Raw genomic sequence first — 24,159 nt, 5'->3', positions numbered from 1 at the left:
TTTTTAGCTCTTTGTAGGCTCTGGCAAATGAGACAACCAGAGGGAATACAAAGCAGATGGAGCCCATCTCTTTTCCTAGTGCTCCAGAGAACTGTGGACGCAGAGAATAGAGAACGTGGATGGGCAAAACGGTGCTGGTGGGTCCGTGTGTGATGTCAGTGTTTGCTTTAGGCGGGCGCTGGCTGTGTAAGGGTGAGCCGTAAGAGGGGTTTAACGGGCGAGGAGTCAAAGCACGGCCAGAGACGAGTGTCAGTGCTCAGAGGAGCTGCTTGGTGCCGATGGCGGAGGGAAGCGTCTCCCGAGGGGACACCGGGGGCTCTGATTTGGACGGGGAATGAAGACCCTCGTGGGGAGCCCCTGCCCGGGGCCCGGCGCTCACCTCGCTCAGAGCTTTCCCGACGGGCCCGGGGGCTCCCTCGGGCCGAGCTCTGGGAGAGACCCCGGCCACGGGCCCAGCGCCTCCGGTGTGGGGAGAGGGTGAATCCCGGGCAGGGCCGGCTGAGGGAGCGGCGGTGTCAGGACCGTGCGCTGGGGCGGGGGGGAAAGAGGCAAGCGAAGCATAAAGGAGTGGTGCCGGTGCCTGCGGTCGGTGCCGGGTTCGGATTCGGATTGGGGGTCGGTGCCAATGTCGATGGCGGAGGTCGGTGCCGGCGTCGGTGCCTGGAGTCGATGTCGGTGCCGGCGTCGGATCTGAGGTCGGTGGTCGGTGCCGGGTTCGGGTTCGGTGCCGGGTCCGGGGGTCGCGGGGCCGCCCCGTCGCGGCGGCTCCCTCACCTCCCGGCAGCGCGGCAGCAGCCGCGGCAGGTGGGCGGCCGCGGCCCAGGCGGAGACGGCGGGGCCCAAGCAGAAGGGAGCCGGCGCTGCCCAGGCCTCGTCGCCCGCCGCCGCCGCCGCCTCGCCCAGGGGGGGCGGCAAGAGGAAGGCGGGCGGCGGCGGCAGCAGCACCCCCGGTGGGGGAGGCAGCGGCGGTAAGGGCAGGGGCAGGGCCGGGGCGGCAGGAGCAGGGGGAGGAGGAGGCGCAGGAGGCAGCTGCAACAGCCAAGGCAGGGCTGCCTCGTCCAGGAGGAGCATCAGCAAAGTGGTGTACGACGATCATGAGAGCGAGGAGGAGGAGGAGAGCATGGTGTCCGAGGAGGAGGAGGAGGGAGACCCCGAGGATAACCAGGACTCCGAGGAGGAAGAGGAGGAGGAGATAATGGAGGAGGAGGACGACGACGACTCTGACTACCCCGAAGAGATGGAGGATGAAGACGACGCCAGTTATTGCACTGAGAGCAGCTTCAGGAGCCACAGCACCTACAGCAGCACCCCAGGTAGAGAGTCCGTGGGCGAACTCAAACAAGTCGAGGGCACCCCGCATGCTCCCTCTGGGTTGGCAGATACGGTCCGCACTCCCATGCGAGGATGTGAGGGATGCCCGCGAGCACTCCCAGGGAGAGGGGTATGCAAATAGCCACTGGCAGCCCCGGGGACGCGGGGAGCATTGGAAGATGCTCACACAAACGCGAGCACGGAGAGGAGCGGGGAGGGCGGGCGGCACTTGCTGGAACAAGGGGATGCTTTGCAAATATTCACGGGGAACCTGGTGACCGCAGAAATGCGCGATCCACCAGGACGTGTTGCAAACAATGTCAAAAGTGTTGTGGAGTGTTCACTTTAAATTTAAAAACAAGGGAAATGAGAGGCATGCCTTGCAAAGAGGTGTTTTCAGTTAAATACAGGAAAGGCTGGCTTGTGCTTGCAAATACAACTTGATGTTGAAAGGAAAGGAAGCACATGTAAGTTGAAGTGGCTTAAAAAACCAAAAAACTATAAACACCGAGAATTTTCAGGCTCTTGAGGTCAGAGCTATAACTGGATCCAGCATCTACTGGCTTTAAGACAAAAGTAGCTTTCCAAGGAGGGAAATGAGGTGCATTGTTCAAAATGGAGATTGCATTGTTATAGTTTGGGGAAAAGTGCACAGGGCCTCATTGCAAGGATGTAAACCTAGTTTGAGCTCAACACAAAGATTAAAAGGTGGAGGTTGAGTCAGAGGTCTTGCATTTAAATACTGCGTTTATCTTAAGATATGGCAACATTTAAAATTCATGTTGGAGTTAAAATTCATTAAACATAATTGGTTTTTTGTTTTGTTTATTTTTTTTTCATTCTAGTGAGAAATTTGGGAAATTTTTGAGGCCTGTATTTCTGTTTGTCCTTAATTGGTTCATTCACCAAGCTTCAAAAATTCTTTTATTTAAACTAAAGCACTTTGGATTTATTTGAACTCATTCCAGAATGGAATTCAAGCTTAGAATATTTTATTTTTCTTTTCTTTCTTTTTTTTTTTTTTTTTAAGTCTCTGAACCGGGAGAGTAGTTCAGCTTATAGGTAATTTGGGCTACAGGGTGGCAGACACTGCTCTTGTTCCAGTATTTGGCTGGTTTGGAAGGGGGGAGGAACAGGTTGTTGGTGTGAATGAATTGCATTTTAATTAAAAAAGGAATGTAGTTCCGAGTAGTTAGCTGATGACTTTTTAAAAGGGGGAAGTACTGGCTGGTAAATGTGTCATTTGTTTTTATTTTGGTGAGTTAATGATATCAGCTCATTCTGTGACTTCATAATAGTACTTTAAAAAGCTCTGTATGTTTCTCTATATATATATTTTAAACTTATATCCATATGCTTCAGAACCTAAATGAATCAAAATAAGTACATACATTACTAAATTTATTTAGAGATAATTTTTAGAAGGTGTTAGTTTACCTGTTGCAGGAATGTCCTGCAATCAAATTGAAATTTTTTGGATAAAGATTGAGATCTGGCTTCACATAAGGAAAGCTCTAAAATACTCTCTTGACTTTTGACTCTCCATTTTCTTCTTAGTTGTGATAACTTTCATTTTTATTACTTTTTTTGGGAGTGCTTATGTCAGGGAAATAATATTTTTATGGTTTTAACTGGCCAGGTCAGGATAATATTTTTTGCATGAGAATCCAGGTTTAAAATGAGTTCTGCAGAGAATGGGTGTATGCCATTTTTCAAATGTGCTAAGTGTTTTGGCAAATCAGAAGATAGATCTCTGTGCATTGTTGTACAAGCATAGACAGGTTTTATGTGGTATTTAGGTGTATCAGAAACCATTTTGATAATTTATATGTTTATTTCTCACTTGGTCAGGATGCCTTCAGTTAACTTTCTTAAGAGAAGTGTAAGTGTAAGCATTTTTATCCTTAGGTGCTTTTGCTCTGTACCGAGTTTTCTGAGAGCTAAAACGTTTGTGCTGTGATTTTGGCAATTTACTGGTGGTTCTCATTAGTTCAGTGACTGCCTGAAGGTTTCCCTCTCTCCCAGACACTCTCGTGCCCTTCTACAGGGAAAGCACAAAGTTTTCATTCAGGCAGCTCAGTGCCTCACCCTGGACAAACCCCTGTTCTGGAGCGAGGCTGTGCAGGGGTGGTGGCACTGATGGAAATCTCCCTCCTGGCACAATCCAGCAGGAGATCCCTCAGAGCAGCAGTGCCAGGCAGGGCAGGGTTTGTTCTCGTCGGGATCCCGGTGTCTGACCGCTGCAGAGAGGAGTCCGAGCAGGGCAGGGCTGTGGAGTTGTGTCTCCGGCGTTCCTCCAGGGGCTCCGAGGCTGTTGGACTCGGCGCACCCTGAGCTGCAGTTGGCCCTTAGCTGTGTTTAGATACAGGGGGGTTATTTTATCCTTTATTGCAGCCTGGCAAAGTGTAACACAGTGACAGAGCTCCTGTGCTGAGCTGGAGGGCTCCAAGAGCATCTCCTGACAGAATTGTGCAGGTTTTTACCAGAAGAGATGATGAACAGTTCTCCTCCCCTTACCCTCCAACCACTTCCAGGATGTACTCTTAGGGGCTGAAGAGTGTTTTTGAGAGCTGGGTATTGAATAATTGCCATCCCAGTCAAACTCTCCTGCCAACCAAGCTTTTACACCTAAATCACATCCCACTCAAATGGGAGATGGACTTGCTACAGTTTTTTCTAACTTACATATAATAATGAATTAAAAGCTCCCAGAGCAATGTCTCTGGGTGAGAAAGCCTCAGGTTTTGTGCTCTGGTGGAAGCTTATGATTTATCTTGAACTTGGATGTAGGAGTACTTTCTACTATAATATGGTAGTAAATTAATATTATTATAATATTATTAAACTATTTAAAGAAGCAGAATCTTAAAAAATATAAAATGCCTAATATACCACTTAGTCATGGTACAGTAAAAACATACTGTGTGAACAACAATTATTTCTTTTTATTCTGCTGGATATACTTTTGGTAGAGGGATTTTGTATGTGTAATGTCCCTTCCCTCTCACCCCTTTGCATCCCCAGAAGGTGGATGAACTGTTGGGACAGGTATCCTGTATAACTTGTATCACTAAACATTTTTGCCATTCCCTGTCCAATGTAAATTTCACTTGAAGCTTGTCACTGTTGCATTATAGTTACTAAGTATTTTTCATATGTTGCAGAATTTTAAGAGAAGGGTTTAATCAGGATGCCTAGAAGTCCTTAATTTTTTGTTTATTGATTTTTCTTCATCAGAAAACTAGTTTTAGGAAGAGCTATACATCTAGATTTCAGCTGAGATCATCAGTCCGTCAAACAAACAAATACACAGCACTGGAGTTGGGAGACAAAATATTTATCTTAAAATACAATAAATAATACTTTTAGTTGATTTTTGCTTGTCTGAGCATTTGCAAGGATCGACCATTGCTTCAGTTAACCAGTTACTTCACAGTGTGCTTTTATCATCAGAGTGAAAGAATTTAGCTGGGAACCAGGTGCTGCATTTGGTGTGTCTGTAGTAATTTTTTATCTGAACATGCTTTTGAAGAATTGTCTAAGTGGAGACACTGAGATAGACATTAAGATATGCAGCCTCCTTTGTGTGCCCTGGGAGATTTACCATCCTCCCAAACATCCTACCCGGGTGCCCTCTTCTCTAAACCTAAACCTGGCATGCTCTTATTTTACCATTTAGCGATCTGCACTTTGTTTTGTGCTCTAGAGGGAAGGATCACTAGTTTGTCATGCAGTCCTGGAAAATGCAGGAGATGATTCTTAACAAAGAAATTGTGTAGAAGGCCAAAGGAGTAAATCTGGGGCTGATCCTGCTGTATTGACTTGTAAATTGGCAGCTTATCTGAAGAGAGCTTTGTCAGTCATCTCAGAAGCTCTGAGCAGCAAATACCTCGCCCTTATCGAAGTATGTGTGTTGTAAAAGATACTGTGCTGCAATGACTTTATTGAGCAAACTTTTTTTGTAGATCTGCAGTAAAATTCTGTAAGTGCTCATTGTGTTACATAGAACAGGTGTAAGGTGAATAAAGGTGGATTTTAGTAGGTTGGGGCTGGCTCACTAACTTATTACATTTTTTACTATTTATCCTGAGTGTGTCGCAAGAAATTGTCTAACTGTTCCTGAGAATAATTTTGCTTGTGCTGCATGTAGTTTTGTTGTTTTTTTTTCCTTTGCCTGGGTTCTAGGCACAAAAGGGTTGTGCCTCTGAGTCCTTCTCACAGTGATCTCACCTGCTGCTTGTCTTGCATTTGCATTAGTTATCCAAATGTTAAAATTATTCCATAGAACATGGGAGGGGTTTGTATTCCTGGCTCCTGAGGGAGTGCTGATGGCCATAATGTTGGGAAATTAAAATTTTAAAAGTGAAATCAGTTGAGAACCCTAGTTGGATTTAAAAGGGTATGCTGACAGGCATGCAAAGTGAAAAAGAAGCAGACAAAAGTTTAACAATTTTAAAAGAACATGAAGACCTACTTTCATACAAGGCAAGGAAGGAGTCAAACTTTACTTGGGAACACATGTGAGAATTTGTGTGATGTGAGTGCACTCAAGATCTAGTTAATAACCAATGATTTTTTCATTTGTGTTTCAACCTCCAGAGCTTTTTTGTTCTTGGAATGCCTCATTTTAATGTTTGTTTAGTTTTTAAGTTTTATTTATGGCTGGATTTTTCTTTTCTCCAGACTAAATAAATAAATTTGGGTTAGGTGTGATTACTGCAGAGTAATATTCAAATTGGAGCTGCACCTACAGGTAGTTACAAATGCATCTTATTATTTTAGAAAATCTTTCTGGAAGAGACTGTTTGACTGTGAATATTAGAAACATGATTATCATGTTGGCATTTTTAAAAGGGAAGAAAGTGTTTTGTGAAAGTCAAAGCCTTTAATTTCAGCCCGTCCCAAGAAAAATATTTAGATTTTTCTATTTTGGCACTACTTTTCATAATATATTCTTATTTTATGTTGAACTCATTCATTTTACTGCTGTTTTTTCTTTGGTGGAAGCTGAGCAAATGTTCTCCCAAGAGGTTGACTTTTAATTAAAGAACCAGTTTGGGTATTGCTGTGGCAAACAAGCAGCTCTATCCAGTTTCTGCATTCTGCTGTGAAAGGAAAGAAAGAACACCAAAAGTAGGTTCTCTTACACATTGTCATCAACTGTTTTCAGTTTTCTCAGTGATATCTAACAAAAACTCATGTGTTGTTGTACAGTCCCATTTGAAACGTGCTGGTGCAAAGCAGCAATATGGGACAGTAAGTGTGTGTTTATTAAAACCAAACCAAAATAGGAGGGAGTTTGAGGGCAGTAAAAAGGCAAAGTTTCCAGAAGGAAGGAAAATGTAGGAGAGGGCATCTTCTCTAAGGAGTCCCGTGCTCCCAGGACATTGTATATAACTGGCAGCTGGTCTTTATGTTGAGAAGTTTTTGCAGTGACTCACGATCTGGAAAACAAAACCAACCCAGTTCTACTTTACTAAAGATGGACTTTCATGTAAGAGTAGTGTGGTTTGACTTGGCTTGTGGAACTTGAAGCCAAAATTTAAATATTTTTTGGGGGGAAATTGAAAGTCTTTTCTGTGGTCAGTTAGTGGAGTGTGACTGGAGGGGTGGGGGTTTGTTCTGTATTTTCCCCCCTCCTGTGACAGGTTGCTGAAGTATCTGAAACTCCTCGGTCTCTCTTCTCTCCCTGTGCTCCTACCAAGCTTGTTCTCTCCATGGCAACTGTGAGCAGGAGCTCTGAGCTGGAGAGCCCAAGTGCTGAGAAATGATGAGGAAGGGAAAGTTCTGAGAGAAGTGAAATGGGACCAGTTGTGAGCTTTCAAATCAAGAGAGACTGGAACCAGGGTTTATTTTTTAGGTCAGACCAATGCAGCCACCACTCTGTCCCTATTTAAACAAAACAGTGGTTCTGTTTTGGCAGAATATTTGTCCTGTAGGACGTCCATCCACCAGTCCAGTACCTGAAATATGTTGGGCTGAAAGGGAGGGATGTTTAATGTCAGTGAGACAAGGCAAAACTGGATTTTTGTGATTTTTTTTTGTTAGCCTACATGTGTATGGTGATTGAATACAACTAAAGCTGACGAGCATGAAACTGTATTCTGGACACTGATGCCTATAGTTAATTCAGATACTCTGTTTACATAAAGCAGCAGATGTGTTAAAGATGGTTAAAGCAGTTTTAAATTCTGTATTCACCTGTGGTAAAGAGTAGATGTGACTTTCCCTTTTCTTCTTTCAGTCTGTGAATGAAAGTGGTGACAAGGTTTTTGGTCCTTCTAAACTCTTTCATTTCTGAATTCTGAAAGGGTCAGCATTTGAACCAAGAAGTTTGAATAGATGCAAATTAAAAAAATAAAGCAATGGTTTGGGGTTTTAAAGCAAATTCTGATTTTGGGTGCTTAGACTGTTACTTGAGTAACTTTGTTTTATTTCAAATATCATTAGTGTGTTTGCTTAAATATTTGTAATAGAAATTATTTTAGTAGATTATCCTAAGTATAGACTATAATTATCAGTATCTGATAATTATAATGTGCCATGGAAATAGAATTGTTTACTCTTTAATCTTAATTACAGGCAGCTCTTCAACTAGAGAATTCAAAATAGGGACAGGTAACCACTGCAGACTGCTTCAGCACTCAGGGAGAGACAGCCAGTGAAGGACTTGACATTTAAAAGAAGCTTGTGCTAGATAGAAATCTAGTGCTCAGACACTCCAGGGGATCTGGATCCTGTCAATATTCCAGCTGTGGCAGCAGGAGGCATTTGGCAAATCAATTTTTTTCCACCAAATAAAGCTATGGAATTTGAGTGGTGTAGAAGTGGACATTTTCTGCCTTTCTACTGCCTCAAACTTGGAGGTGAAATTTGATTCAGAGACTTAGTTAACATGCAGAAACAATCTCAGAAGTATCTAATTTGCATATAATAAAACTTGAGTATGTATTGGGAAACTTCAGTGTGGGTAAATTGACAGCAGATTTCTTGAATTTAGAGTAGTTACATGAAAATTCAGTTTAAAGTCTGGTCAATCCGGTGGTGGTGCTTAAAGGAGAAGTAACCTGCCCTGTGCACCTGCTCTGCAATCCTCTTGGTGGTTTTGGGGTTAAACAAAATAGTACATACTGCAATTTCTATTTGAAACAAAATTTCCCTGTGGGGGCCCAAATCCTTGACAAATGACAACAAGTTTAAAAAAAAAAAAAAAGTTGTGGGGGCCCAAATTCCTGCACAAATGGTACAAGTTTAAAAAAAAAAAAAAAAAAAAAAAAAGGTTGTCAGATCCTAGTATCTCTTAAATAATTTAAAGTGTTTGAAGTGGCCAGAGTTCTTTGTGGGGCTATGGGTTTTTTGTGTCTGCCACTAAATGTCGAATTTAAATATTGGCCCACTTGCCTCATGAGAAAAGACTGTCTTTGAAAGTGAAGAGCTTGAAAAATTGTATATGTTTATTGTAGGGAGGCATTTTTCAACATTTGGGGGCTTTTTTGTTTTGTGTGTGTTTATGAGGCGCAGTTGGGTAAACATGGACTGTGGTCTTCAAAAACACTCACCCAGGAGGTGGAGCTGCTCCAAAGCAGGGTGAGCTGTGTGGGTTGTCAGCACACTGAAAAATCAGCAGTGAAGAAAGGTTATCCACCCAACCAGTAAAATACCAACATTTCAGCTCAAAAAATAGACTTGTAGCACTTGGACATCATTGTGTATTCCATTGACCTGCACTTTTAATTTCAGTTGAGCAGCCACTTGCAATGTTTCAAGATTTATGAGCACCTTGGCAGAGAATGTCCATCCTTTTCACTGGAGATTATTAATTGCTTGGGTTTGTTGGTTTGGGCTTTTGAGGTTTTTTTTAAAGGGATCTGAGTGTTTCTTGAAATCACAGTTGATGTATTGGCCAGTAATACATTTAAGTACAAATTGCTGGGAATTTCTGAATATCCAAATCACACTTTGTGATTCTCTTCTCAACTTCAAATTCTCTTCCTCCCCAGTACAGAGAATATTAATAAAAAATTGAAAGTGAAATTGGAAAGAAAAAAAGCTAGCATAGAAAGATTTTAAATGCTGTGCCATCAAGTAATTTGAGAAAAATACAGTTTCTTTCTAAAATATTCTGCATCTTTGAATACTTGCTTTTTTTAGCTCTAGAAAGCAGTTTATATTTAGTTGAGAATTGTTCAGAGCAGTTCAGTGTCCAAAAAGAGAAATTATTTGAGCTCTTGAGCTGTGGTGTGTGGTTTGCAGTGTGGATGGGGAGTGTTGAGGTGCACAATATCATAATGTGCTGCAACTGTGAGGCCTAACACAAATGAAGCACACATTTTATAATCCAGTCTGCTTTTCCTATTGTCTTTTTTGTTATTGCTTTTGAAGTTTCTATTTTTTATACCAAAGCAAACATGAAAATGCACAAATTGCTTTAAGTAGGAGATGGAATAGTGTGACTAATGCAGCCACAGGTTGTATTGTGCTTGCACCAAAGTACAATTCTTTATTATGTTATTATGACACATTTATATCCTGATAACACATTTCTTCTAGATCTGTAATAGCACCAATGTGCTTCCTTTGTAAGAGGAAGTGTTAGAGATTAACTTTTTCAGAACATATTAGGAATGCCTTGTTTTAAAGTTCTTTTTTTTATTCCCCTATTACTTTCATGTGGCAAACATAGAAGTGGTTTGAAGTTGCACCAGTAGATGTTTAGATTATATATTAGGAAACTTTGTTTTGCTGAAGAGTTGTAAAGCACTGGAACAGGCTGCTCAGGAAACTGCTGTAGGTCACTATCCCTGGAGGTGTTCTGAAATGTGTGCATGTGGCACTTGAGGACATGGTGGTGGGGCTGAGATGGTTGGCTTGGATCTTGAAGATGTTTCCAGCTTTAGTGATTCTGTGATTCCATACCATGCTTATCTCGTGGTAAAGAGACATCAGCAAAATTGGTGTTTGGAGTCCATTTTTTTCAGGCAGTGGTGCTTCACTCTGGTTTATCTTTGTCTAAAATTACTGGGGGGATTTGTCACTTCTCATTAGTTCAGGCAAAGCAGGGTTAATGTCCTTGCTGCTCTCTCTCTTGAAGGGCTGTTTCAGGGCATTACTGTGTGACAGACACATTTTTCTGCTCCAGAAGGAATCCTGGTTGATAGCTCTGCTGGCTTTTGTGAGTTTGTACTGTGGGAGGGCCGTCAGTGATTCCAGAGTATGTTCTGTGGTGGTGTCCTGCATGGCCAACTGAGACTGCCATGTTGAAGGAAGCTTCAGGACCCCAAAGTGGTTTATTGCGTGAACATGTCTTCTTTTGCTTTGGGGTCTTTTAATTAAACTAGCTGTGGCTTATGCACATATGATTTTGGATCATGTTGATAGAAAAATTGAGTTTAATCTAGAGAACACTTGCTTTGTGCCTGGCTGTGAAACTCCTTTGTCTTTGTGTGTTTGCCATGATTAAACATTTTCCACTGATTAGTGCAGAGGCATGTTGGAAGACAGTCATAGAAGCATTCCTTCACTTTCCACAGTCAGAACTCAAACTTGGAAAGTTATTTTTATCCACAGATGAGGTTGACCTGTTACTTCTGTAATGGAAACATCTTGCAGTTCATCTTCTATATTGTTTGGGTGTGTAATTTGTTGTACAAGATTTCATTCTTTAAAATTGGAAAGGGAGAGTTGTGTCTGGTACCTTCTTGCCATACCAGTCTAGGGGTTGATTTATTTTTCTGGAATCATTTGTTGTGCATCAAGATGTTTCTTAGAGGTGGCTTTTCTTTCTGGTAACTTTTTTTTCCCTTTTCAATGCATGAAAGTTTTAATGATGGTGTTTCAGGTTCAGCAGCAGCTGCCTTAGCAGGTTTTCTCCCACATTAGACTTATTTTCTGTATTTCTGGGAGTATTGAATAGAGTAGGGTGGGTTGAACAAATGCCACAGAGAACCATTTCCATTTAATGGTAACATCCAAGCTGACTGGAACTCACTTTATGTCTTAGTTTCATTGGAACAGTTTTTGTGGACGTCTCTTACGTGCAGAATTTGTTTAAAAAATATGAGTGTGAATCTTAAACTTCCAGACTATTGGTTGTGTCACTCTTCAGTGTCAGAACATACAAAGTTTAATACATGTACCATTTTAATGAAGTCTGTGTGGGAAATGGCTGCTGTGGATATTCTCTGTGCATAAAATGCATCCTGCTGACACTTGTCTATGGACAATGGATAATTTTGAAATTTAGTTGTTGACCAGGATCTTAGTGTGTTTAGCAAGAGGACCTAAAACCGGTTTTCATCTCAGTTCTTGGATTAAACCTAGATGATGATTTTTGAGGTTTTCTCAACTTGCTTTTTTCTATAAAGGGAAATAAGCTTAATGAGTGCATCTAAAACTTTTAACTGATAGCAGAGTAATAGTTGTATGTAGCTGGTTATTTTGGTAGAAGATTAAACTATTTCATCTGTCAGGTAGTGTCATTTAAAAAAATGTTCCTCTTTTATTTTTCCTTCTGCTTGTAATCAAGGATAGTGGAATCAAGGGAAGTGTAGCATCTTATTTGAATTGACATCTGAGACTGAATTAATTATGCTCAGTGTCTTTTCTTTTAGGTAGTAAAACAGCTCTTTAGATTAGCTTTTATTGGCAAACTTCATCCTTCTGTAATTTTGCCTCCTCATTTTGTGGATATGGCTCCTGTTTTGTTGAAGCATGAGGGTGGGTTGTTTGTTTGTTTTGAGAAATTGAGAATTTTTGAAATGTTTTCATAAAACATTACATTTATCTTCTGGTTTCAGTTTGTAGGTAGTCAGGAGAAATATTCTAGTGCTTTAGGTTCTCTTTTGTATTTTAATTTGGTTGAAATTGATGTCCTATGACATCTGCTTGAAATGAGCTTTCCTAGATGCCCTTGCTGGATTGGAGAACAACTTGCAGTCATTTAATACAAAATACCTGTTTGGAGCTTGATGTTTCAGGTTTAAACTAGTCATGTTGATTAAAAATGAGAAAAATTATTATTTTGGCTGCAGGAAATGTCTTCTTAAGTAGTTTAAACAGTTACATTTCTAGATTTAATTTAAAGCTTCAGTAGATGTATTTTCTATGGGAAATGCAATTCCTGTATGTGTCTAAAGCAAAACTTCAGCTATGTTGTGTTTTATTTTCATACTGTTAGTTAAAGATGATTAGCTGAGTTAACACATTTATGTAACTGTGAAGCTTGTGAAGCCTTAATTTGCATTCGTTCAGAACGTTAACACAGTGATTGATGCTAGATGTTCAAACACATTGACCTGTGAACAGAAAATTCTTACTGTTGTTTCTTATTCCAGGTAGGAGAAGACAGAGAGCACATCGTCCTCGTTCTCCAATATTGGAAGAAAAAGATATCCCACCCTTGGAATTTCCTAAATCCTCAGAGGACTTAATGGTGCCTAGTGAGCATATAATGAATGTGATTGCCATCTATGAGGTACTAAGGAACTTTGGCACTGTTTTGCGCCTCTCTCCTTTTCGTTTTGAGGACTTCTGTGCTGCTCTGGTAAGTCAAGAGCAGTGCACACTTATGGCAGAGATGCATATAGTGCTGTTAAAAGCAGTTTTACGTGAAGAAGACACTTCAAATACTACCTTTGGACCTGCTGACCTCAAAGATAGCGTTAATTCCACTTTGTATTTCATAGATGGAATGACGTGGCCAGAGGTTCTGCGGGTATATTGTGAGAGTGACAAGGAATACCATCATGTTCTTCCTTACCAAGAGACAGAGGACTATCCTTATGGACCAGTAGAGAATAAAATCAAAGTTCTGCAGTTCTTAGTGGATCAGTTTCTTACCACAAACATTGCACGTGAGGAGTTAATGTCAGAAGGTGTTATTCAGTATGATGATCATTGTAGGGTTTGTCACAAACTTGGGGATTTGCTCTGCTGTGAGACTTGCTCGGCCGTGTACCACTTGGAGTGTGTGAAGCCCCCCCTGGAGGAGGTGCCCGAAGACGAGTGGCAGTGCGAGGTCTGCGTGGCACATAAGGTGCCTGGAGTGACTGACTGCGTGGCTGAAATCCAAAAAAACAAACCGTACATCCGACACGAGCCCATTGGATACGACAGGCACAGGCGGAAATACTGGTTCCTGAACAGGAGAATCATCATGTAAGTGAGCCAATCACTGCATCGTTTATGAGCAATAATACTGCGCTGGGAATTGCTGCTGCCATCTTCAAATTGTTCTTTCTTTAGATAAGGCTGTTGCTTGATGTTTTGTAAGGAGATTACTAAAGACCATGTAAATAATCCATATTTATCCTAAATTAATATTCATATTCTATACATAAAAATGACATAAAAGCAGGACCTCAGGCTTAATATTAATGTGCCTAAAACACATGAATGTGAGGCAAAGAAAGGGAATATTAATGAGAACTCCCCAGTTTCTTGTAGAAGTTACTGAAAAGAGGTTTGATTCTTTTTATGATCACATGGTGTGTAGGACACTACTTGTGGTCTGTCACCTGCTTAAGCAGTGTTTGGCTGCCAGGTGCTGGTACAGTTTGATGCTCTGCCTTTGAAGCTGAAACTTTCAGAGATGCTCAAAGGGATTCATTGTTACTAGAAATGCAGAAAATGTTGCATTGGACTTTGTTCTGTAGCGCAAAGAAAGTCACCATAGAACGCTGTGCCTGTCTTGGAGGGAGGTACTGTGTGTGTGTCTCACACAATTTACTGTTACTGGTTGGTCTCAAGATACAAATGTACCTCAAAATATTAATAGGAATCAAACCCTTGTTAATGAGGGCATTGTGCCCCGGATTTTACCTGAAAAGTTGAATCTGAAATTCATTTTTCACAGGAAAATGGCTAAAGATTGGTTTTCTCATAGAAGACTCTTCTTATCTAATTGTTCTCATAGTGGAGGAGAAACAGTATTTAAGTGAAATTAGTGCTATTGTTAAATTAGGAGAATTTTAGCAGAGCTCTGAAAACACAGAAACGCAGTTTCCCATTCAGTGTTGCAGAGAAAATAAACCACAGCTGGGTACCTTAGCAGAATTTCATACAAAGCAGGTTACAGTGAATGTTAAGATAGTAGCCAGCGTGTTTAAAAGGGACTGTGAGGTCTGTTGATGGTGTTACATCTTGCAAAGAAGACACTTCTAAGGGCTCATGGTATTCCTTTAAAATGTGGGACTGTTTCTCTGGGGTATTGTCAGCTGATGCTTTAAGTATTAATTATCTCTGCTCTGTTTCCTGTGTTCATCTTTCATATTTGTTAAAAAAAGAGTCCATGTTTGATCTTTTTTAGTTTCTCTGGGTTATAAATGTCACAGTAATGTCAAGTAACCTTTCAAAGGATGCAGGGAAGCTTTTATACTCCTTTTTTTTTTCCCCCCTATATATATGCTCCATGTTTATACCCAGTCGCATGCTCCACAGTGAGACATGGATCATTCAGGTGCTTCACCAGGATGTGATGGGCACCTGAAGCTGCTGATATCCAATTATTCCATTGCTTCATGCAGAATTTCCTACCTTTTGTTTTCAGAAAATGTGTTGAAATTCTGATTTTCACAAAAAGCCTGGTTGTGAAGGACACGTAACTGGGATTCTTTTTGCTCTAGTTACTTGTGCTTTAAAAACTTAGGGTTACCTCTGCCTTGGTTTTGTATCTTCCCCCTCAAACTCTTAAGGAAAAGGTTGTTCTAAAGATGGGTTTATCTTCACTGCTCTCCTGTACTGGCAGAGATCTGGGAATTAACATTAAAAAATCCAGATCACTCAGGAGCTGATTTTGAGATAAATGGGCAGACTTTGTTTCTTCCCTGTATGTAGGCAGATAGGTAATTATTTTTAACCAAACTTGATCTGTGAAACAATGTTTTTTTCCCCAGTGGAGTATTTGATGTTCAGAAGGTTTTGATACAGGCAATACTTCAACATACTTCAAACTAAAATGAATCATGCAGGTGCTTCGTGATCCTTTGAAATCTGCACGTGTGAGAGTTGTTTCTTTCTAGCATGTTGGTAGTAATTTTAACTGCACTTAGAAGAGACATCTTCAAAAGTTAAATGCATTGAGTTTTTAAAAACCAGTAATTTGTATTCCTTTTAGGTGTTCTGTGGGCAAATTATATCATAAGGGGGCAAAGGTAGTACACAATTAATTCCAGGGAAATGCAACTTTAATAACTCACATAGACATTAAACTCTGTACTTTCACTTTTTAAATTCAGTAAGCATGCTGTATTGCAAACCCAACTTTTTGCATATATTTACTTATTTATTTATATATACACGCTGAACAGGATCAAACCACACCTGAGATCTTGGATAACTGAAGGGTAACTTAAGGTATAACTGCCAAATGCTAAAACCTGTGATTTGTGAAATTATATTGTCATATCAACTTTATTAAAATGAATAGAATATATTCCTCTATGCCATGTGATCAAATGTATCAGAGGAAACTAATAGATCTAAAAATAATCTGCACAAATACCAATTTGAAATCCTGCCCAGGAGAATTAGAGAACTGAAATCCTAAATTCTTGGTGGTTTTGTTTCTCAAAAGTGTTTTCAGAGCTTCTTACTTCTCCCCTCTCCCCCTTTAAATGTCATAAATCCAACCTACTGCTGGTTTCCTTGCCTTTTAAAGGGTTTTGTAGTCTTGTTCCCTGATACTTTTATTTCCATCACTTGCCTTTTTTAAGCCCATCATTGTGGGTTTGTTTCTCTTTTCCACCTCTTCTGTTTTACAGAGATGGAAAAGTGGACACTGAAGGAGTCTCCTCATGAACAAATATCAACAAGATTAAAACAAAAAGCAGGCCAAGAGCAAATTAATTCCTGACGTTTTTGTTTCAAGCTGTTTACAAATTAAGGAGGATGCCTCTGGGTCAATTGCATTTGTTTTACTTGTGAAGATTATTTCTGCAAGTTATTAACTCAGGAAATTTGGGACTTTGATTTGCATTGTCCTTCTAAACTGCTGCAGTGTTTTAACAAGTTTATCTTTATGGAAATATTGAGATGCTTTGGATTTATCAATTATCTGCAAAAGGAGATAATGAAACGCTGTTTGGCTTTCATTTTGATAGCAGAAATAGGACACACATTGTTATTCCTGAGTTGTATGCATCTTCCTCAACAGTGAAAACAGTTTCGGCTTTTTTTTCTGCAAGATTTGTCATGCTGTTTATGTTCTATGGGGTCCTCCTCTATTTTCTTTAATTAACAAGGATTTAGGTCTTCATTTGAATAGATTGCTTTAAACAATTTCCTGAATTCTTCAGTTTCCAACTGTATCATCATGGAATTCAGGAAGTATCTGCTACTTAGTACTAAATATTTTGTTATCACCTTACTTGAAAGTTTTGATTCTTTTCCACGTTGCTTTTATCAGTCTTTAAATTTGTCTCTGCAGCCTGCCAGTGAATAGCTCCTGGCAGCCAAGGAGGCTGAAAGAGGTAGGAAATAGTCATGTGATTCTTTTCTCCCTCCTTGGCCTCACACACTGTGTGTGACTCAGCTGAGTCCCCCTGCTCAGCACCAAGCTGGCAACTCTGTCTGGACTGGCCGAGAAAAACGTTGGGAACTGGTCCTTGTGCAGCCTTGGATATTTCTGTCTTTGTATGACAGCCCCTCTGATTTCTTCAGAGGGTAAAAGTTGTGTCCCTTTGGTAAACACAAGAAGATGTTAAGGGAAGGTTAGCTGGAATTATATAATCATTCATTTAAGTCTTGTCTAAGTTGGCCAAAATGGGTTGCATGGAACGATTGCTGCTGTGTGCTCCAAGTCTTCCCCTGGCACGCATCTGAGTCTTGGAAAGAAGTCTGGCCAGAGATGAGTTTGGTGTAAGCACACAGACCAACCAGTTTATGCCATTTCACATTCTGTCTGTGCTTTTTCCAGAGAAAACTCTTTAATTCCTGAAATTCACTTGTTAAGGTTGTGATAGTCTTCAGATCAAAACAAACTTTATGCTCAAACCCTGATATAAATGAATTAGAAGGGTGTTAAAATACCCTTGGATAACCTCGTTGTCTGTTTCTAGAATATTGTCTGAGCAGTTCTTTAATGGGCAGGACTCAAATCACACATGGACACAAATCACACACAGCTCCAGGTGGTTTCTGCAGGATATTCTTGGTGGTCTGATGTCTCAGCTCTGCACACTGAACCTCAGGGTTTACTGGTTTGCAATACAGCAAACCTTTACTGGTGCTGAAGGCTAAGGCTTTTTCCTGAGTTATCCAGGGAAACTGAAAACAGCAGTTAATTGCTTTTCAGTCCAATGGAACCTTGCAAACCTAGAATAGAAAGAGCTGATGGGAAGGGAAAATCCAGATGCTGCTTGGGATGTTCAGGTGACACACATACTCACCCTGGCTGCATTAGTGCAGCTGGAGCAGTCTCAGATTTGCTGAATGGGGGGAGAAACATGAAAATAAGAAAACAAATGGATGATCACCATGAAAATAGAAGCAATGTGTACAAGATGTTTGTCTGGCAGAGGGATGCAGGCACAGCCTTTCCTCATGGAGAGATGAGAATATACTGTCAGACTTGATCTCAAAGGTCTTTTCCAGCCAAAGTGACTCTCTCATTCTATATAAAGTGTTTTTATTGTCGCATATCTAGGTCATATAAGAGGATATATAAATGGCATTATCTCTGTAGCAAATAATCCTGTAACAGCTACAACAGAAGGTTCAAAATGAAAGATTCAAGTTCCCTTTTTGGTCAATTAAGAAATAGAGTAATAACAGCATCATATTCTACAGTCAAGTTTGCCAGGAGCAGTGCAGCCTTACAACTGCTGCTCTGCCAGGGTCTTGCACTTGCCATTTCCCTTGGGCACTTGCCAGGGAAAATTCAGAAGGCACCCATTCCCTGCCCTTTTCAGTTAAGCATTTTATTTAATCCTTTTATTTCCTCTCACCGTGTAAAGCCCTATTCTTGCATTCCCATCTCCCCCTCCATCTTGGTTTTTGGGTGTTTGCCTTTATCTTCCTCTTCTGTGGCTTTTGTTCACCACCAGTAATGAAAGTGCTGTCATTCCTATTGTTGTTAGTGAATAACTCTTGGTTTAGAGGAAGCATGGTTTAAACAGTAATTTTTCTTTAACATGGAAGTTTACAGGCCTAGAATATTTCATAGAGTCAAATGATTGTCAGTGTTCAGCTGCTACATTTTGGTGTGTTGTATGTGATGGTCTTCCTGAAATGAGCTGTTTTCTGAGAAAACTTGTCAAACTTAGCAGGTTGGTGTGGTTAAAACTAATGGAATGTTGGCAGTTTAGAGGAATAAATGGATAAAGCAGAATTAGGTGCTTTTCATGAGCAAAGGCCTTTATGAGAGAGATGCAAGTTTCTTTGCAAAACACCAGGTTTTATCATCAAAACCTAAAGTCTATTCTGTAATAATGGTTGTGACAAGTTAGCAGTTGAATTTTGTGTACTACTGCCTCTATTAACGTCACAACCACCTTATTTCAGTAGTGTTCCTTTTGAGTTGCAAATATTAATTGTTTCACAAATACAGAGTAGGAGGCAGTAGATCAACAACTATCAAGCTGCCTTAAGGTTGTTTGTCTTTCTGAATCCCTGAAGTCAGTTTGTGCCATTTTTAACATATAAGCCACGGGTAGGGAACCAGTAGAGAGGAACCTGCAACAAACCCCACAAAGGCAGAGATTTGAGATTTACAGTCAGCTTCCCATTGCTGTCAGCACCCTGGGTTAGGGCTCTCAGTAAGCCCAGGCCTGCAGTGCTGGAACAGGGGGTGCAAGTGCAGCAGGAGTTTAGTTCCTCTGCCCAGGTGAGGGCCAGGCTGGGCAATCAGTGGCACCCACACGGTGTGGGGAGCACTGTGGAAATGATGGGCTCGTGCCAGCCTGGATCTGCCCCGTGCCAGCCTGGATCTGCCCCGTGCCAGCCTGGATCTGCCTCGTGCCAGCCTGGATCTGCCCCGTGCCAGCCTGGATCTGCCCCGTGCCAGTCTGGATCTGCCTCGTGCCAGTCTGGATCTGCCTCGTGCCAGCCTGGATCCAGCTGCTGCTGCCCCCCAGGATGGACCAAGCCGAGCTGAAATCCAGCAGCTGCAGAAGCACTTGGAGCATCCTCCCTGTGCTCTGCAGGCTCCAGCAGAGCCTGTTACCTGGGGTATTGATGGGGCTCCCCTGGGTCTGTGGCCCTGCTGAGGTGCTGTTGGCACCAGTAATTCTGGCCTCATGGGGTCATGGAGTACTGCAGATTAAAAATGTGGAAATCCCTTGATCTTTTCAAAGGGATTGTATTATGACTCATCCCTTACTGGTGCTCTCACAGGTGGATGCTGTAGGATGCCAATATAAAATATTTTGTGAATGTGACATTATGTACTTTAAATTTTCTAACTATATCTTTTCCTGAATACGCTGTCAGAAACTACCATTATGGATTCTGGACTTACAAATTATTTCAGACTTAGTAGTAAATTACTGGTTACAGAAATAGTAAATATAATAAGAATTATTGTCAGATTGGACGAACTAGTTTTAAGGAGACTTCAAAGCTTCCCTGGGGAAGTTGTCATAAGAACTGAGGGGATGGAGGAAGGGAAGGAAAGAAGAAAGGAAAATTGATATTAAACTGGGTGCATATGAGGAATGTGATTTGCTTATTTACACTCAGGTATTGACATTTTATAGTGTTCTGCAGAAAGTAGGTGATAGCAATTTTTGTCATTTATCCAGATATTTTAATATCAATATTTTTTAAATACTCCTACAGAGAAGAAGATTCAGAAAGTGAGAAGGATAAGAAAATCTGGTACTACAGCACAAAGATCCAGCTGGCAGAGTTAATTGAATGCCTGGACAAGGATTACTGGGAAGCTGACCTATGCAAAACCCTGGACGAGATGCGTGAAGAAGTTCATCGGCACATGGATGTGACAGAAGACCTTACAAACAAAGCAAGGGGCAGCAACAAGTCTTTCCTTTCTGCAGCAAATGGTAGGAATATTTTGTGTAATGGGCATAGATGCTTCACTTTGAATCAAATCTAGTTTATCTTACATCAGAAGCAGGATTTATGTCACGTTATTTGTGCTCCGTGGCTCTGTAGGTGGTTTGTTGTTTCATGTTGACAACATGCTTTATATTGTAGATGAAATTTTGGACGTTATCAGAGCGAGAAAAGGAGAAATAGTGGAAGATAAAAACACAGGAGATGAGGAAGCAGAAAAGGCCAAAAGTGATGTTGATAATGACCAGACAGATGCTGAGAGAGACAAGGAAGAATCTGGAGACCAAGATAAAATTGAGGAAACACAGAGTGAGCAAGATGTGGAAAAAGAGAAAACAGAAGGTAAAGAAACTGACTGTGCTTTAACAGCTCCATTTCAGTGAAGTGGACCCCACATTTATTTAAGTGTTGATGCAATACTTTCTTTGTATGATTCTCCAAGATATTTGTGTAATAGGTGATATTTGTCAGTTCCTTTGTGCTTTGTTGGAGTTGTTCTTGTTAAGTAATTTCACCAACTTTCCTACTTCTATACAGCTGGCTCCTAGATACCCTGATTGAGGTACAGGTGGCACTTACAGGTTGTGATCAGCATGTTTGTAGTAAGCCACAATTTTTAACTTTTTCCTACTCACAATTGATTTGTTCTTTGATTCTGAGACAATACCATCTCATAGCAAGAAAAAAAAAAAAAGGAAGGGAAGAAGCTTGCTATTTTTCAGCATTATCAAACAAACAAAGCTGCTGAAGTTGCTTTCTATGGATAATGCCAAATGACATCCTAAGGCATAATAAAGAACATCCCTAAAGTTTTGTTGTGCGTTTTACTATAGAGGCAACAGTCGTTGGGGATAAAAGTAACTCTGTGACCTGCAGCACTGATGACAGCACCACAAATCCTTCTGCAGGAGAGAATAGTTGCTCTGAAGGGAAGGACGCAGTGGGGTGTCAGTCAGAAACCCTTGATAGCAACAACGTGGCAGAGAAGAAGGTGGCATCAGAGCTCCCTCTGGAACTCTCAGGTACAGAAGGCACTGTTACCAATGCCTCTGTAATTTGGGGAATCTGTTTTTCTCTCTGATTTGTCCACTAAAACCATTCCCAGCATATATCGCTCATGCTGTTTGCTTGCAGTGCCATCCTTTACTGCTACGTTGTCATCATTAACATTTCAAAGTTAATTTTCTTGCAGCTAGTGCTTGAAATTTGTGGTCCTCCATGACATTAGCATTTGTTTCCATGCCTTCCAAAGACGACTGTGGCTAAGCTTTTTATTTTCTGTTTTCTGTGTATTTTATTTTTCCATAGTGATCTGTAATGATTGTTAGCATCCTCTCAAAGTTTATTTCAAATCTAATTTGCTGCTGGCTTGTTTATTATTTTAACCTCTCATTTACTGTTTAAATTACTAACAAAGTGTTTTCATTCACTAGAATAAACCATTGCACTGAAATGTCAAGATTAAAATTGTCATGCTGGAAATTTTAAACAGGTTTCAGAATTATAAGCACAAGGGTTATTGTATTTTAACATGTTTTGTTCTGCCATGTCAGTGACTCAAAGGCAATAATATACACTATTTAAAACCAGACAAACTTACTTTTTCTTTAGGAATAAGTGGGAGTTGATTAGGTGTAACGTGAAGTATGAGTGTACTATTTTAGAATTATTTAATATTACATTCAGAATTATATTCTATTAGAGGATTTACTACATAACCAAATTTTGTTCTAAACAGCTGATCACTGTTAAAATTATCAGGATTTTATTCTCAGTTTTAATCTCAGTTCTTAAAAATCTGAACATGTGTGATGTGAACATACTCGGTGTGTTATGTTTTAAAAAGGGGTAGTCAATGTTTTCTCTCCTACAGAAATAGTTCTCCATGCAGTCTCACAGTCTGCAGCTTTTCAACTTGTGAAAGTCAATGCATCCAAACCTTGTAATAAACTTTCTGAACAAGAGGACAGAATGAAAGCTAAGATTAATCTGTAATCTGCAAGCCTCCTAATACACTTTTTAAGTACAGAAAATATCCTGATGTATGAGACAAAAGCCATATATTTCAGATACATGACCAAATATTTTTGCCAGTTCTGCTATTTTTTATTCCCTTTTAAAGTTAAAATAACTGTGTAATGATTTAATGGAAAAGATACAGCCTATAATTATGTTTCAGGCACCTTTATGGGTTTGTATTTTATTTTAAAGATTCACTTATATATCTATCATTATTTATTATACTTTCACAAGTACTTTTCTCCTTCCAAAGCTGCTGTGTGAGTTGTGTATTCATGGGCTCTTTTTTTATAGGAAAGTGTGCGTGGAGAGGGTTTTTCCTCATGTCTAAATCACTATATATTCACAGCAACATTTGTGTTCTTACTAGGAAATTTCAGTTTGAGACTCTCAGAGAGAGGGAGAAATACTGAACCAGGATCAATGAGGCAGTTATCTCCAAAAGAGGGGGGAAATACGAGTAAAGTGCAGAGATACATGAGAATGGTAACAGGCATTCTCACATTCTTGTTAAATGCAATTTGGATGATTGGGTGTTTCCACTCTCCTCCAAACAGCAGCCATGGAAACAGGTCCATTTTTCCTCATAGTAAAAAGGGAAGTTGATCAAACAGTGCTGGTCATCCATTTGGCAGTCAGAAATCAAGATGCATTCAGATTAAGGATCCTCTAAGAATTCCAGAATATTTATCTGATCCATCCTTCTGCTAGGAGTGACTATTTCACAAAAAAACGAGTTTTGTTCTGTCACTCCTCTTAACAACATCAGAATCTCTGATGCTTTGGAAGAATTCTAGAAACAGGCAGATCTTGTAGATTTTAAACAGCTGAACTTTCTGCCTTTGGCACTAAGCCCAGAACACATTGCTGGGTTTGCTGTTTTGAGGGATGGGGGCTTGTTGCTGCTGGGAGGATGGAGGGATTTATTTCGAGGTAGCTGCAATTCAGTGATACTTAGTCAAAATTCCTACTGGGGCAGCACAACAGATGAGGTGACAACAAAGTCCAGAGCTGTCAAGACAGTAACAAAGACACTGAGGACTAGGAACCCATTTGAAGGCACATCAAGATCCATCAGATCAGGAAGGGGCTGATATTTTAAGTGGGCTGATATTTAGAGTGGTGCCAATGGAACAGAAATCTGTGGGATTCCTGAGAATTAAGGTGCTGAGGAAGAGACAATCAAAGACTCAATGGAAAACAAGGAAAATTGAAAGGTGTGTGCTCTGAGGAACAGCTAAAGCACAAGAAAATTAAAAGAGAGAAAATCAGATGCTTCAGGAAAACCAAATTTTATTAATTCTAAATGCAAAATGGTCTCAGGATTATCTGTGTGCACATCTATAGAAAAAAATTGTCTTGGATGAAATACAAATATATTTTAAATACAGGTATGAATTTCAGTTCTTCAGAGATGTAGAAGTTAAAACTGCTTGAAACAGAAAAAAAAAATGGTTTCATGGATACAGTGCTCTGAAGGGAATTAATATTTTCTATGTGTTTCCCTCCAGTCCAGCAAAACATGTTTTTTTTTGATAAAAACTTTAAAAAATTGCATTGATCCAATTCAAAAGAAAAAACTAAAACTGAAGTTGTTCTTTTGTAGAAGAAACTGGTCAGATGATCCCCAGCAGTGGTTCTGCTGCACCTCCACAGGCAGATGTTGAGAACAGCAGTGGCAGCGAGCTGGGCTCTGGCCAGAATGACTCCATAAAGACTCTTGATGATGCTGAAAATGCAGAGAGGGGATCCCAGGCTTCAGAGGATATAGGTAATAATAATGATGATGATAATTATATTAAGGATGATAAGGATAAT

The 24,159-nt window shown here is 40.4% G+C and overlaps 1 protein-coding gene across 13 annotated transcripts in view; it reads left to right on the top strand.

Annotated features, from left to right (window-relative positions):
- Positions 1-780: 780 nt before the first annotated feature.
- The window catches only part of BPTF (bromodomain PHD finger transcription factor), a 52,373-nt gene continuing 28,994 nt past the window's right edge, over positions 781-24,159 (top strand). For 8 of the 13 annotated variants that reach the window (XM_041409449.1, XM_041409445.1, XM_041409446.1 and 5 more), the window contains exons 1-6: positions 984-1,313; positions 12,645-13,467; positions 20,086-20,309; positions 20,464-20,664; positions 21,156-21,344; positions 23,948-24,112. In XM_041409449.1, coding sequence (XP_041265383.1) covers positions 1,121-1,313; positions 12,645-13,467; positions 20,086-20,309; positions 20,464-20,664; positions 21,156-21,344; positions 23,948-24,112 — 1,795 coding nt within the window. In that variant the 5' untranslated portion in view covers positions 984-1,120. Of the gene's footprint in view, positions 1,314-12,644; positions 13,468-20,085; positions 20,310-20,463; positions 20,665-21,155; positions 21,345-23,947; positions 24,113-24,159 lie in introns of those variants that run through there. The other 5 variants (XM_041409447.1, XM_041409444.1, XM_041409453.1 and 2 more) reach the window with 5 other exon arrangements.

Source organism: Onychostruthus taczanowskii, unplaced genomic scaffold, assembly GCF_017590055.1.
Source record: "Onychostruthus taczanowskii isolate IOZ18803 unplaced genomic scaffold, ASM1759005v1 scaffold30, whole genome shotgun sequence".
NCBI classification, from domain to species: Eukaryota; Metazoa; Chordata; class Aves; order Passeriformes; family Passeridae; genus Onychostruthus; species Onychostruthus taczanowskii.
This window is presented reverse-complemented; position numbering and strand designations above follow the sequence as displayed.